The following is a 12,033-nucleotide window of genomic DNA, read 5'->3' as shown; positions in this document are numbered from 1 at the left end:
TACACAATAAATATTCACAGTAAAAATATTTTGTAAGCGCGTTTCATGAACCAAGTTATAGGATTTGTTGACAACTCGCATCGAGTTCGTTACACTTCTACCCGGCATGAAGCACTCACAGTCATGTGGTTGTGACGTCATCGTAAACAAATCCGTTCTACTCATCCAGACGACTTCACAACGGCAACGTTGCCAGATCTTTCCACTCTGGAACCCGTTCTCAAAAAGATTGCATTTTGGGCACCCAAAACGCCGGTGCCGTGTGGACGCCAGGCCTAAACGATAAGCAATTGTATCGGAGTCACCTGAATCCGTTGCCGTGTGGACAGGGCCTAAGACATCATTTATCAGCCACCTACAATGCAGTCCTTGGCACACTTCCCAGACAACTGAATGCACACCAAAACCCAGCTGTTTTCAGTGACTCACAAGAGGATAGAGAGAATCAGCATTCCATTGATCACCTTAACAGGCAATCCATTGATCACCCTAACGACTCTCGAGGCCGTTCACATCCAGCACCCAGTGACCCACACCAACAGGATGACTCAACGACACCTTAGATGAGCTTTTCATTTATGAGAGGATAAATACCTGATACTCCCTACTAGTCAGACAGAACTGAAGAAGCCTTTCGGATGAGAGGTGAAACGTCTTCAAGAATCTTCAAGCAAGTCCAGTTGCTCTCTTTTACCACCCACAGTTACTATGACCTGGATGACTGAGAATCTTCACAGACATATTAACCCAGACTTTAGTGACACTGGCTGTTGACCAAATGTTATACAAGCCAAGAACAAAAAAATGGATGACAGATTAACTACATGCTTTTGTATGAAAGAGCAAGTCAATGCTGTGCAGCTTTTATTATTAAACCATATTAGTAATCAAATTGTTGTGGCATAGCAGGTCACACTGCCTTACAGCTCCAGGGTCCTTAGTTTGATCCTGAAATCAGGATCCTTTTGTACAGTATATTCTCTGTGTCCTCATGTTCTCTGGTTTCCTTCCACTGTCCAAAAAATGTCAGTAAGTAGCCAGTAGGCTATGAGAAATTGCCACTATGGGTGAAAATGTGCACATTGGAAGAGCACTTACTGAAAGTGAGAAATCTGAGCAAGTATAAATTCATATCAGCTGCATCAGTGGCGAACTGTTACTATTAAACCTGGGACTTGAGCTCAGCCAAAACTTAGCCAGACATCAAAAAAGCAACAGGGCAAAAGATTTTCCAAGGGATTAGTGGCAGGCTGCCAGGTCGCTCCGTTGTGTGTAGCCGTCAATGTTGGTTTTAAAAGTAACTAAGTAAATTACTCAGGGAAATGAATACTTAAGTCTGAGTGAAAAATACTGTAGCGAGCGTGCAGCATGGAAGAAGAGTCTGGAGACAGAAATCTTAGTTTCTCAGTCATTAGTCTGTGCTACTTGCTCTCGATAGATAGCACTGGCTTGACTGCTTTATTAGCATTTGCTAACACTACTGATGAACGCTACACTGGCTGGAAGGTGACTTCACTGCTGCACTGATTCACGATTAAGCTCACGTTGGCCTTTGAGAAGGCCGAGGGTGATACATTTTTGGTCCCTCCCACTATAAATCAAAATCTGATTGGTTAAATTATCTGTCACTTCCGACATAAACATATACTGCCATGGCCTTCTGTCCCAGCAATGAAGTCCTAACCAATGAGTGAGCAGCTCTAAACTCTTCTCAGCCTAGATACAACAAACAAAAAAAATCTCACTAGATAACTCAATTTTAATGTTTTCAGGACAGTAAATGCTCTTTCATTTCTGAAGCACATTTGACAGAAAACAAGGCCAAATTAGAATTAGAAGAGAATAATTACAATGAAATTATGAAGGAAATTAAATATAACATTTGAAACGCTGATATGTTTGGGCTTTCTCTGAAGACCTAGAAGGTCCTGACGGTTCCTCTCCAAGCTGCATTCAACCCCATCATATATTTACTTGCCTTATGTTTCATGCAGAGAGTCGACAGCTTTGCATGGTGAACTACAGCTTTGTTAAAACTGAATGTTAATTTCAGACGCCACCAGATGTGTGTACATCTGGCTATGAGCAGCTTGATAATTAAACTTGGTTGGTTATTATGTTATTCCAAACACCTGAAAGAGTTGTTGGCTCATTTATGAATTATAGTTGTCTAAGCTGCGAGTTTTACTTATATTCTGTCTCTCTCTCTCTCTCTCTCTCTCTCTCTCTCTCTCTCTCTTTCTGAGTTTGACGAGGATCATTGGTATACATTTCATTTATTGGTATAGAATTTTCTTTTGATATTTTTTGGATTATTTGCTTTATTACATTATCTCAGGATCAGGGACAGTTTAGGATATTTCAGATTTTTAGGATTATTCATTTGCACTAGCAGTGGTAGCGCAAATTGTTACTCTCACTCATGACCTTTCTACTTTATTATTATTATTATTCTCATAATGCTTTTTAGGATGCTATTTCTCCCTCAGTTTTCAACCAATCATCACCAAATTTCACATGAAGAATACCTCTGGGCTGAATTATGTTGCTGACTTTTGGTGCTAATCTGGATCACTGAACTGCAATGAACCATGAAAAATGAGCTTTTTTCCCCTCACTAAACATCATTCTCTATCTCTTACCATTCCAGATCTACAGGGTACAGTGACCAGACGTCCCGGTTTGTAAGAGCTAGCGCAAACCACCATGATTTTAGTCACAGTGTCTGTCTAGTTTTATTTGGATTTTGAACTATTATTTGAATTAGGATTATTATATTAGTATTATTTGATTAACAGGAGTATCATGGGCGGCACGGTGGTGTAGTGGTTAGCGCTGTTGCCTCACAGCAAGAAGGTCCAGGTTCGAGCCCTGTGGCCGGCGAGGGCCTTTCTGTGTGGAGTTTGCATGTTCTGTCCGCGTGGGTTTCCTCCAGGTGCTCTGGTTTCCCCCACAGTCCAAAGACATGCAGGTTAGGTTAACTGGTGACTCTAAATTGACTGTAGGTGTGAGTGTGAATGGTTGTCTGTGTCTATGTGTCAGCCCTGTGATGACCTGGCGACTTGTCCAGGGTGTACCCCGCCTTTCACCTGTAGTCAGCTGGGATAGGCTCCAGCTTGCCTGCGACCCTGTAGGACAGGATAAAGCGGCTAGAGATGAGGAGTATCATGAGATTATTATTGGAACAGGTTTATTATGTTAGTGCAATTTTTCTCTTGTAAATAGTTGTTTGTTTTTTATTGCATTGTAAATTGGTATTGAATGTCCCTTTTGGGAAATACTAATAAAATTGTACTGATAAAAAAAAAAAGACAGACTTCCAATGGCAAAAGAAAATCATTTAGGTTTTTTTCTTTTTATAATTCAAATGACTCTTATTTTAAACAAACAAACAAACAAACAGTAAAATGTTCTGTCTCCATGACAGAATTCAGACAGAAAATGACAGAAAGCTCACCTGAGAGATAAGTGTGTCACATGCCGATGCCAAACCTATCCCAACACACAGGCCTGTGACATTAATAACCTGACAAAAGAAACACACACACACACATCATTAACTGAACAGTTTCAATACGACATACAGAACATTCTGTACGACACCTTGGTGGATTTCATGTGCATTCACTTACAGTTATAGCCAGACCAACACTGGCTAACTCGGTTTTCCCCAGGTGTCCACAAAACATGGTGCTGATGAAACTGATCATGAAGATCATCAACTGTGAAACAAACTGTGCATGGAGAGAAACACGGATATCACGGTCCCTAATGATACAATTTTGGGGTTTATCAGTAGCAGACAACTTGATACAAACTTATGTTCTGTGTCCATGACAGAATTCAGACAGAAAATGACAGAAAGCTCACCTCTATCTCTTACATTATCTTGAAGTACAGTGGCATGTAAAAGTTTGGGCACCCTTGCTGAAAATGTCTGTTACTGTGAATTGTTAAGTAAGCAGAAGATGAACTCATCACCAAAAGGCATAAAGGTAAAGACGACACATTTCTTTAATATTTTCCACAATATTACATTTTTATTTCCATCATTTACAGGCGTAAAATACCAAAAAATGAAAAGGACCTGAAGCAAAAGTTTGGGCACCTGACATGGTCCGTACTTAGTAACACCCCCTTTGGCAAGTATCACAGCTTGTAAACACTTTTTGTAGCCAGCTAATAAGCTTTCAGTTCTTACCTGGGGGATATTTGCGCATTCGACCTTGCAAAAGGCTTCCAGTTCTACAAGTTTCCTGGGCTGTCTTGCATGCGCTGCTCTTTTGAGATCTATCCACATATTTTTAATGATGTTTAGGTCAGGGGACTGTGAGGGCCAGGGCAAAACCTTCAGCTTATGCCTCTTGAGGTATTCCATTGTAGATTTTGTGGTGTGTTTTGGATCATCGTCTTATTGTAGGACCCATCCTCTTTTTAACTTCAACTTTTTTACAGATGGTGTGATGTTTGCGTCCAGAGTTTGCTGGTATTTATTCGAATCCATGCTTCCCTCGACCAATGAAATGTGCCCTGTGCCACTGGCTGCAACACAACCCGAAAGCATAATCAATCCACACCCATGCTTCAGAGTTGGAGAGGTGTTCTTTTCCTGGAATTTGGCACCCTTTTTGCCTTTCTAGCAATCCAACGAGCAGTTCTTTCAGAAAGTTTTCTTCATCTTCCAGACCTCACCTTGATTTCCACTGTTTCTGTTAACTGCCATTTCTTAATAACATTACAATCTGAGGAAGCAGCTACCTGAAAACACTTAGAATTTATACAGCTTTGAAATCTGCATCATCTGACCTTTCTGAACGAAGAATTTGAACAAGCCACAGCTCAATAAGCTGGAACCTTGGTAAAAGTTACCTGAGAACTCAAATGTTTTGGGGTGCCCAAACTTTCGCATGGTGTTCTTTTTCTTTTTTCACTCTCCAATTGTACAAAACAAAAATAATACACAAATCTTACATAAAACGCTGAAAAGAAATGTCTCGTCTTTACCTTTATGCCTTTTGGTGATCAGTTCATCTTCTGCTCACTTAACTGTTCACAGTCACAGACATTTTCAGTAAGGGTGCCCAAACTTTTGCATGCCACTGTAGGTCTGGAAGTAATGTGCAAGATGTCTCAAAAAATCTCCATACACAGGGCACAATTTCATACTGTACTTTTTTCAAGCAACTTTTAAAAATGCCTGAGAAAAGAACGTCATACTGATATCATCTCATGGCTACAGCAGAAATATCAGTGGATTTTAAAGGAACGCATTTCAAGTGCGACTGCATGCACAACACAAGACGTGTTAACACCAATATGGAGACGACTCCGTGTGTGTGTGTTTGTAAAGAAATGTGAAGTTACATTTTGCTTAAAAAAATGTTAATTTCCTCTATGTATGCACCGTCAGAAATAGGGGTACAGTAGGAGTCCATTTCTGTCCCAGGCTACACTAATGTACCTCCTAGAGCTCATTATTGGACCTCAAAGTAACCATGTGGACCTTTTAAGGGCCAAAAAGGTGCATACATGTTCCCTAGCAGTATTTAAAGGGTACAAATAAGTACCTTAGAAGGTCCTGCATCAGTGACAAACCACTGTAGCAGTAAAGGTACAATAATGTAATAGACTTTATTTTCTGAGAGTGTAGAGAGTTTTGGGACATCCTGTATATACGGTATGTAGGAACATGCAATAATTTTGATTGTTATTGATATAGAAATAAGAGTTAATATATGAATGTATATAGATAGATAGATAGATAGATAGATAGATAGATAGATAGATAGATAGATAGATAGATAGATAGATAGATAGAATTTATTCAGGTAAAAATCCCATGCAAATCAGAAATAGAGTAAACAAATACAATACAATTGATAAACACGAAACTAAACTAAGGATGACACAATAAAGTGTAAAAGCACTTATTTCTATTGTGGTCCCAATTAAATGAATTGGGAAACAACAACAAGGATAACAATGATAAAACTACTACTACTACTAATAATAATAATAATAATAATGCTTTGACTTAACCCTAGGCTACTCATGGTGAAACAGAACAGGTGGCAAAGCAGAGCCAAAATAACTAAGCTATAATTATTAACCTTACTTACATGCAAATTATCAAATACAAAATACAGAAAAACTATAAGCTCTTTATTCCCTGTTGCCGTCTTTATAACAACACAGCAAACTCTCCAATGTTAAATTAACCCTTTCAGTGTCCATATGCACATCCAGTTGGAGACAAAAATACTGTAGGTCTTAATTTAACACTGTTTGGTTTTGCTGCGAAGGGAAACTTATTCATGAATTCATTTATTATGAGCAATTTATACATTTATGTTAATAATAAAGCATGCATTTATATAATATGCTGTACATCTCTGACTAAATTCATCACTGCAGCCATTCGACTGGAATCTCAGTAGTTATTGTCAGTAGTTCACTGAACATGGCATGTAGTGGTCTTTGCTTGCGCTTACCACAGGTCCAGCTAATTTCAGTATCTCTATGATCTCCGTTTTGAAGTTGCCAGGGATGTAGCTCCTCATTTTCCTCCCAAATCCTCCACACACAGAGCTGGAGTCTGATGGAGCATCTGATGCTTCACAAGTTGGACCTCCATTCAGCTGTGAGTTACCTTCTCTATTCATTGTCCAAGCTAATAACAATAATAATAATAATAATAATAATAATAATACTCTGTGACAGTGCACTTGGTTGAGCTCAAAAATGATCAGTGTACAGAAACTTACCTTCCAGCCTCAATTCAGATCCACAGAACTGATCCAGTGGAAGGGGGAAACCTTCAGGTGGAGGAAAAAAAAAATGAAACAGGAGAAGAGAAACAGCTATAAATAAAACCCCACCGCTCAGACACGCTCTCTGATCAGTGGCCAAATTCTGAAAAGTTCAGCTTGACTTAACAAGCTGCTCTTTCTCCTGGTGGACCTGAGTTCTGCCCCAGAGCACCAGGATCCGACACTCTACACACAGCTTTTCTACAAGAAACAGTTGCATGTGACATGATTAGATCAGGTTGCATTAAATGGAAACAGGGGAAGGGCTGAAGGAGGGGCAGCTGCGTGCTGGCTGCTGCCCCCAGTGAGCATGTGGGATTCGGAAATGTGATACTGGTTCACACGTGTTTACGTGTCACCTACATGTCAACTTATATGGTTTCCCTATATTTTCATCTCATCTCATTATCTCTAGCCGCTTTATCCTGTTCTACAGGGTCGCAGGCAAGCTGGAGCCTATCCCAGCTGACTACGGGCGAAAGGCGGGGTACACCCTGGACAAGTCGCCAGGTCATCACAGGGCTGACACATAGACACAGACAACCATTCATACTCAGATTCACACCTACGGTCAATTTAGAGTCACCAGTTAACCTAACCTGCATGTCTTTGGACTGTGGGGGAAACCGGAGCACCCGGAGGAAACCCACGCGGACACAGGGAGAACATGCAAACTCCACACAGAAAGGCCCTCACCGGCCACGGGGCTCAAACCCGTACCTTCTTGCTGTGAGACGACAGCGCTAACCACTACACCACCGTGCCACCCAAATTTTGTATCATCTGAGAATTTTTCCGTTAGTCCGTGAAAATTTTCTTAGCATCCCCCATTTATTTTTTCAAACACGCATGCCCAGTGAAGCGGAACTATTTTCGATTTATGGTTTTTTAGTTGCACGTGGTTTTCTCGGTCATTGATTTGTGGTTGAGCAGTCCTAACATGTCTGTGAAGATTCTCAGTCATCCAGGTCATAGTAAACTGTGGGTGGTAAAAGAGAGCAACTGGATTGGTGTAACAGAGTTAAAAATGTATAATAGTGTTCGTATGTGATTTTTGCCATTAATTGAGCAGCCTAATGCTGTATTGGGGATTTGGAGCCTCCTTTGGAGGTAAGGTGTACTTCAGTTCTGCTGGGTTGTCCCTGAGCGCTTGCAATGCCATACCCGATCAGAAAAGCTTTGCACTGCACCTGGTAGGTTCACTGTATAAAGCACTCCACATTATATTTTAATTTCTTTATAGTAAAACATGATTTAAGTCTGTAACTTTGACATATTACATGTGTGATGTTATTTTACATGAATTGTGAGGGTTTGAGTGAAATTCGTGTCACAGATATAAAGTTTATTGTTTTTGGTTCTGCCACGGGTTTATGCAGACTGAGATTAACGTGGCTAGCTCTAAACTCTGCTAGCAAGTTCTCATTCATTCCGTGGATAGTTTAGTTTAGTGTGCATGGAAGATACAGCTTAGTTTAACATATATTAAATGCAGAGGCTCCAACTTGGGAAATTGCAAAGAGGGACATTCTTTTCTCCGAGCAGGTGAGAAATGCAGATGCAAAAAAACAAACAAAATGGTTGAGTGTCGCTCATTCTCTCGCGCGTAGTGCCATCTGTATGCTTTATCGGTAACTGCTAAGACATTGGGTGGCTCAGTGTGACCCCGCGGCGGACTGAATTTCGCTCGATTCATATGCGCACTTGATCTGCACGCGCATGTCTCCGCCATTCACTCCAATCCCCCCGTTACGCCGATTGGTGTACCGACCGGGGAATCAGCATATACCGCGTGGTACATACTTGAGTCCACCCATACAAAGTCAGACACACAAAAAGCGGAAAGTCAACTATTAATTTTCGTCAACATAAACGTATCAAGTTATATATTTTTTTAACTAAATCATGTTTATTTTTTTCACGGTCCAAATCCTGCACTCTGATTGGCTGGCAAGCAGGTCCGTATCCTACGATACGGACCCCAGTTACGGACCTCTGGCGACTCGCTCGTTCACAACAACAACAAACATAGTAGCATTTTTTGTCAACATTTATTTTCGCATTTCTCAGGAGAATAGCATTAATTTTACAGCATGGATAGCGATAATGACAGTGTTCACAGCGAAAGCGAGTTTTACTACCCTGAGGAAAAAGAAATAAAAGAAAATGTTGCAGGAGAAAGCTAAAAACCTGTAACTGTTGCTAACGCTGAGCAAAAACATGGCTGAATCCTGAATGACTCTTATTTGTATAAATAGGAGACTACATAGGCAGCAAAATGTTAATTTTTTCCTGCCGTGGAAGTGCACTTGCATACCGAGGAGGAAGCAATTTGTATTACAGCCGTGAATGAGGATTCAAAATAGCATTAATTTTACAGCATGGACAGCAATAACAACAGTGTTCACAGCGAAAGTGAGTTTTACTACCCTGAGGAAGAAGAAATAAAAGAAAACATTGCAGGAGAAAGCTAAAAACCTGTAACTTGCTAACGCCGAGCAAAAAACATGGCTGAATCCTGAATGGCTCAATTTTGTATAAATAGGGGACTACATAGGCGGCAAAATGTAGTTGTTTTCCTGCCATGGAAGTGCACTTGTATACCGAAGAGAAAGCAATTTGCATTACAGCTGTGAATGAGGATTCAAAATGGTGGCTCGGCTCGGTTTTCCCTTTCGGGCGCTCTCGTTTTCTGTTAGAATTTGGTAAAGAAAAAACTAAATATATTATTTACCAGCTTGGTCGGTCCGTATGGTGAAATACCGTGACCTCAGCCTTGAATACTGACCTCGGCCCAGAGGGCCTCGGTTAGTACTTTCAAGACCTCAGTCACGGTATTTCACGATACAGACCGACCTTAAGCTGGTAAATAACATGTATGTAGTAAGGGCGGGTGGGAGATTTTTATGTTGTCAGCAGGAGGTCGGGAAGATTTTCTAAATGTTCCCTAAAGCAGGAGATCTCCCACCCACGGCGGGAGAGTTGGAGCCTCTGTAAATGTATAGTTAGTCTGACATGCTTTGTATGTGTGCATTGCCTTTGTTTATCTATGTCTGTATGTGATAAGATTGCGAATGTTCACTGAGTGTTCTCGAACAGTAATTAGGAGACACTCCATGCCTCCGAACATTCCACTCTGTCTAGCCTGCTAGCACTGCGCAGTGTTGCCAACTCCTCAGTAAGGAAAGTTGCTATTGGCTGCCCTTAAAGTCGCTAGAAGTCGCTAAATGACGTCATCGCCTAATTTGCATAATTGACAATTTGCAAGTAATTGTAATGGATGCTGTAGGAGAGAGGAATAACGTCCTGGGAGAGATAAAAAGTGAGTAACAAACACCCTAAATATGTTTAGAACTGCAAATGAACTTTCTTCTTCTTTTTTTTTTATTTTGCCATTGAAATAGGCCATCACTTCTCAAAATAACTTCATGACTTTAGTCAATTTTTTTTTAGATATATATAGCACCAAATCATAATACAATGATCTCAAGGCACTTTCCACGTTACATAAATCAATTTTGTCCTGTATTGTTAAATGTTAGAATATCAAATAGAATCAAAAGACTGTTATGTGGGGCGGAATTGTTAGCTCTACATCCAACCCTCCTCCTTTATCCAGGCTTGGGACTGGCAAAGTGACCCAAAAGAGACACACTGGCAGATTTACTTAGGTTTTTTTTTTTTTAGTTTTCTTTTTTTTTTTTAGGTTTTTTTAGGTTTTTTTTGTTTGTTTGTTTGTTTGTTTGTTTGTTTTATTAAGTTTATGCTCCACTTAGGAGCCTACAACAAGTCATAACATAACATTTTAACATTTTTTTTCTATTTTAACATGACAACATTAACAATCTTACTGGACCAAAAAGAGACAATAGAAAAAAAAACTGTCAATGGCAATGTAAGTAAATGATGCTAACTAGTCTGGCCCTAATTCATATTCATTGGGTTTTTTTTCAGACCCTCCCTCCACACACACAAGCTGTGCTGGCTCACAGAAAGAGTAGGTCATCCTCATTATGGTCAAGGCTTCCTATGGCAGGTTCAGCAACTGAGGAAGCTGACTTAAATGAGTAAGCAGCTGATGTGCCAAAGAGCTGCAAAACATCATCAGGCAGCTTGTGCTCATAGCAAGCCTCACCAGACAGCTTCAGACCAAATCGGACATACAAGATGGAATTAAGGGTTTGCAAGGACATTTGATTTCTAAGTTTGCTTTTTACCACACTCATCTGGCTGAATAATCTCTTGACTTCAGCATTCGAGTGTGGCAAAGACAACACAGACACAGCAGCCTTGGCAAGTTCCTGAAACGGGTTGATATCAGCTGCATCCCTGAACTTCCAAATCTCACTCCAGAAGCCCACTGTGTTTTTTGTTTCATTCCACTTACTAAGACGGATGACATGCCATTGCTGGACAATCTTGTCTATCTGTGCAGGAGAGTAGCCAAGGAGCTTGGCTATTTTTTCTATTTCTCCCAGGCTCTTATTATGCTTCAGAGTTTCCTCTACATTGAAAAGTGACGTACTGCAATGCTTCGATGTTGTCCGGCAGTCTCACCCTCAACTCATTAGTGAGGGAGATGGTGAAGGCTACACGCCGCTTTTGGACATTGTCCTTCTCCTCAGGCGCAAGATAGAGCTCAGCTGCCTTTGACTCAAAAAGGTAACCAAGGTACGTGTAGGACTTTGAGCGGGTGGGTGGAGCACAGAAGTACGGCAGGCCAGAACTGAGTTCCAAAAAAACTCTTTATTTGCAGCTTTTCAGCTTTACAATCTCCCAGTCACACAGACCCGCACACACCCCCATCAGTCATCTGGTTGGGGAGCGAGCTCCCTTCCTCTGCTCTCTCTCTCCTTATATAGGGCGCAGTCACTGGGGAAGACACACAAACACAAGTTAATTGACATCAGGTGCAGTGATTCTGCCACTTACCTTCCCTGACTCTGCCCTCTGGTCACAGACCAACATTTGACCACGCCCCCGCTGCCACAGTACAGTTTGGGACTGATGTATCCATCAATTGGCTCTTTGAGTACATCAATATTTGCCAGTGGATTCAGCACCCTGTTACTCACAGACTTTATCAGGCTAACCAAGCTGTCAAGAAGTTTAAGAGGATCTACCTGCTCTCCCTCAAAAGCCTTGATGGCCAACTGTACCTCACCCAGCACTGATTTCAGAAAAGTCAGATACAAGATGTTTTGAGGATCATTGTACATGGAGT

At 40.9% G+C, this 12,033-nt stretch overlaps 1 protein-coding gene across 1 annotated transcript in view; it reads right to left on the bottom strand.

Moving 5' to 3' along the window:
- LOC132895633 (multidrug and toxin extrusion protein 1-like) overlaps positions 1 to 6,832 on the bottom strand; it is a 48,694-nt gene extending 41,862 nt beyond the window's left edge. The window contains exons 1-4 of the mRNA XM_060936414.1: positions 6,765 to 6,832; positions 6,492 to 6,670; positions 3,633 to 3,734; positions 3,458 to 3,526 (exon numbers count right to left, since the gene is read on the bottom strand). Of these exons, the coding sequence (XP_060792397.1) occupies positions 3,458 to 3,526; positions 3,633 to 3,734; positions 6,492 to 6,662 (342 nt within the window). The 5' untranslated portion in view covers positions 6,663 to 6,670; positions 6,765 to 6,832. The remainder of the gene's footprint in view (positions 1 to 3,457; positions 3,527 to 3,632; positions 3,735 to 6,491; positions 6,671 to 6,764) is intronic.
- Positions 6,833 to 12,033: the final 5,201 nt, after the last annotated feature.

Source organism: Neoarius graeffei, chromosome 12 (assembly GCF_027579695.1).
Source record: "Neoarius graeffei isolate fNeoGra1 chromosome 12, fNeoGra1.pri, whole genome shotgun sequence".
NCBI classification, from domain to species: Eukaryota; Metazoa; Chordata; class Actinopteri; order Siluriformes; family Ariidae; genus Neoarius; species Neoarius graeffei.
The sequence above is the reverse complement of the archived record's forward strand: the minus strand, read 5'-3'. Positions and strand labels throughout refer to the sequence as shown.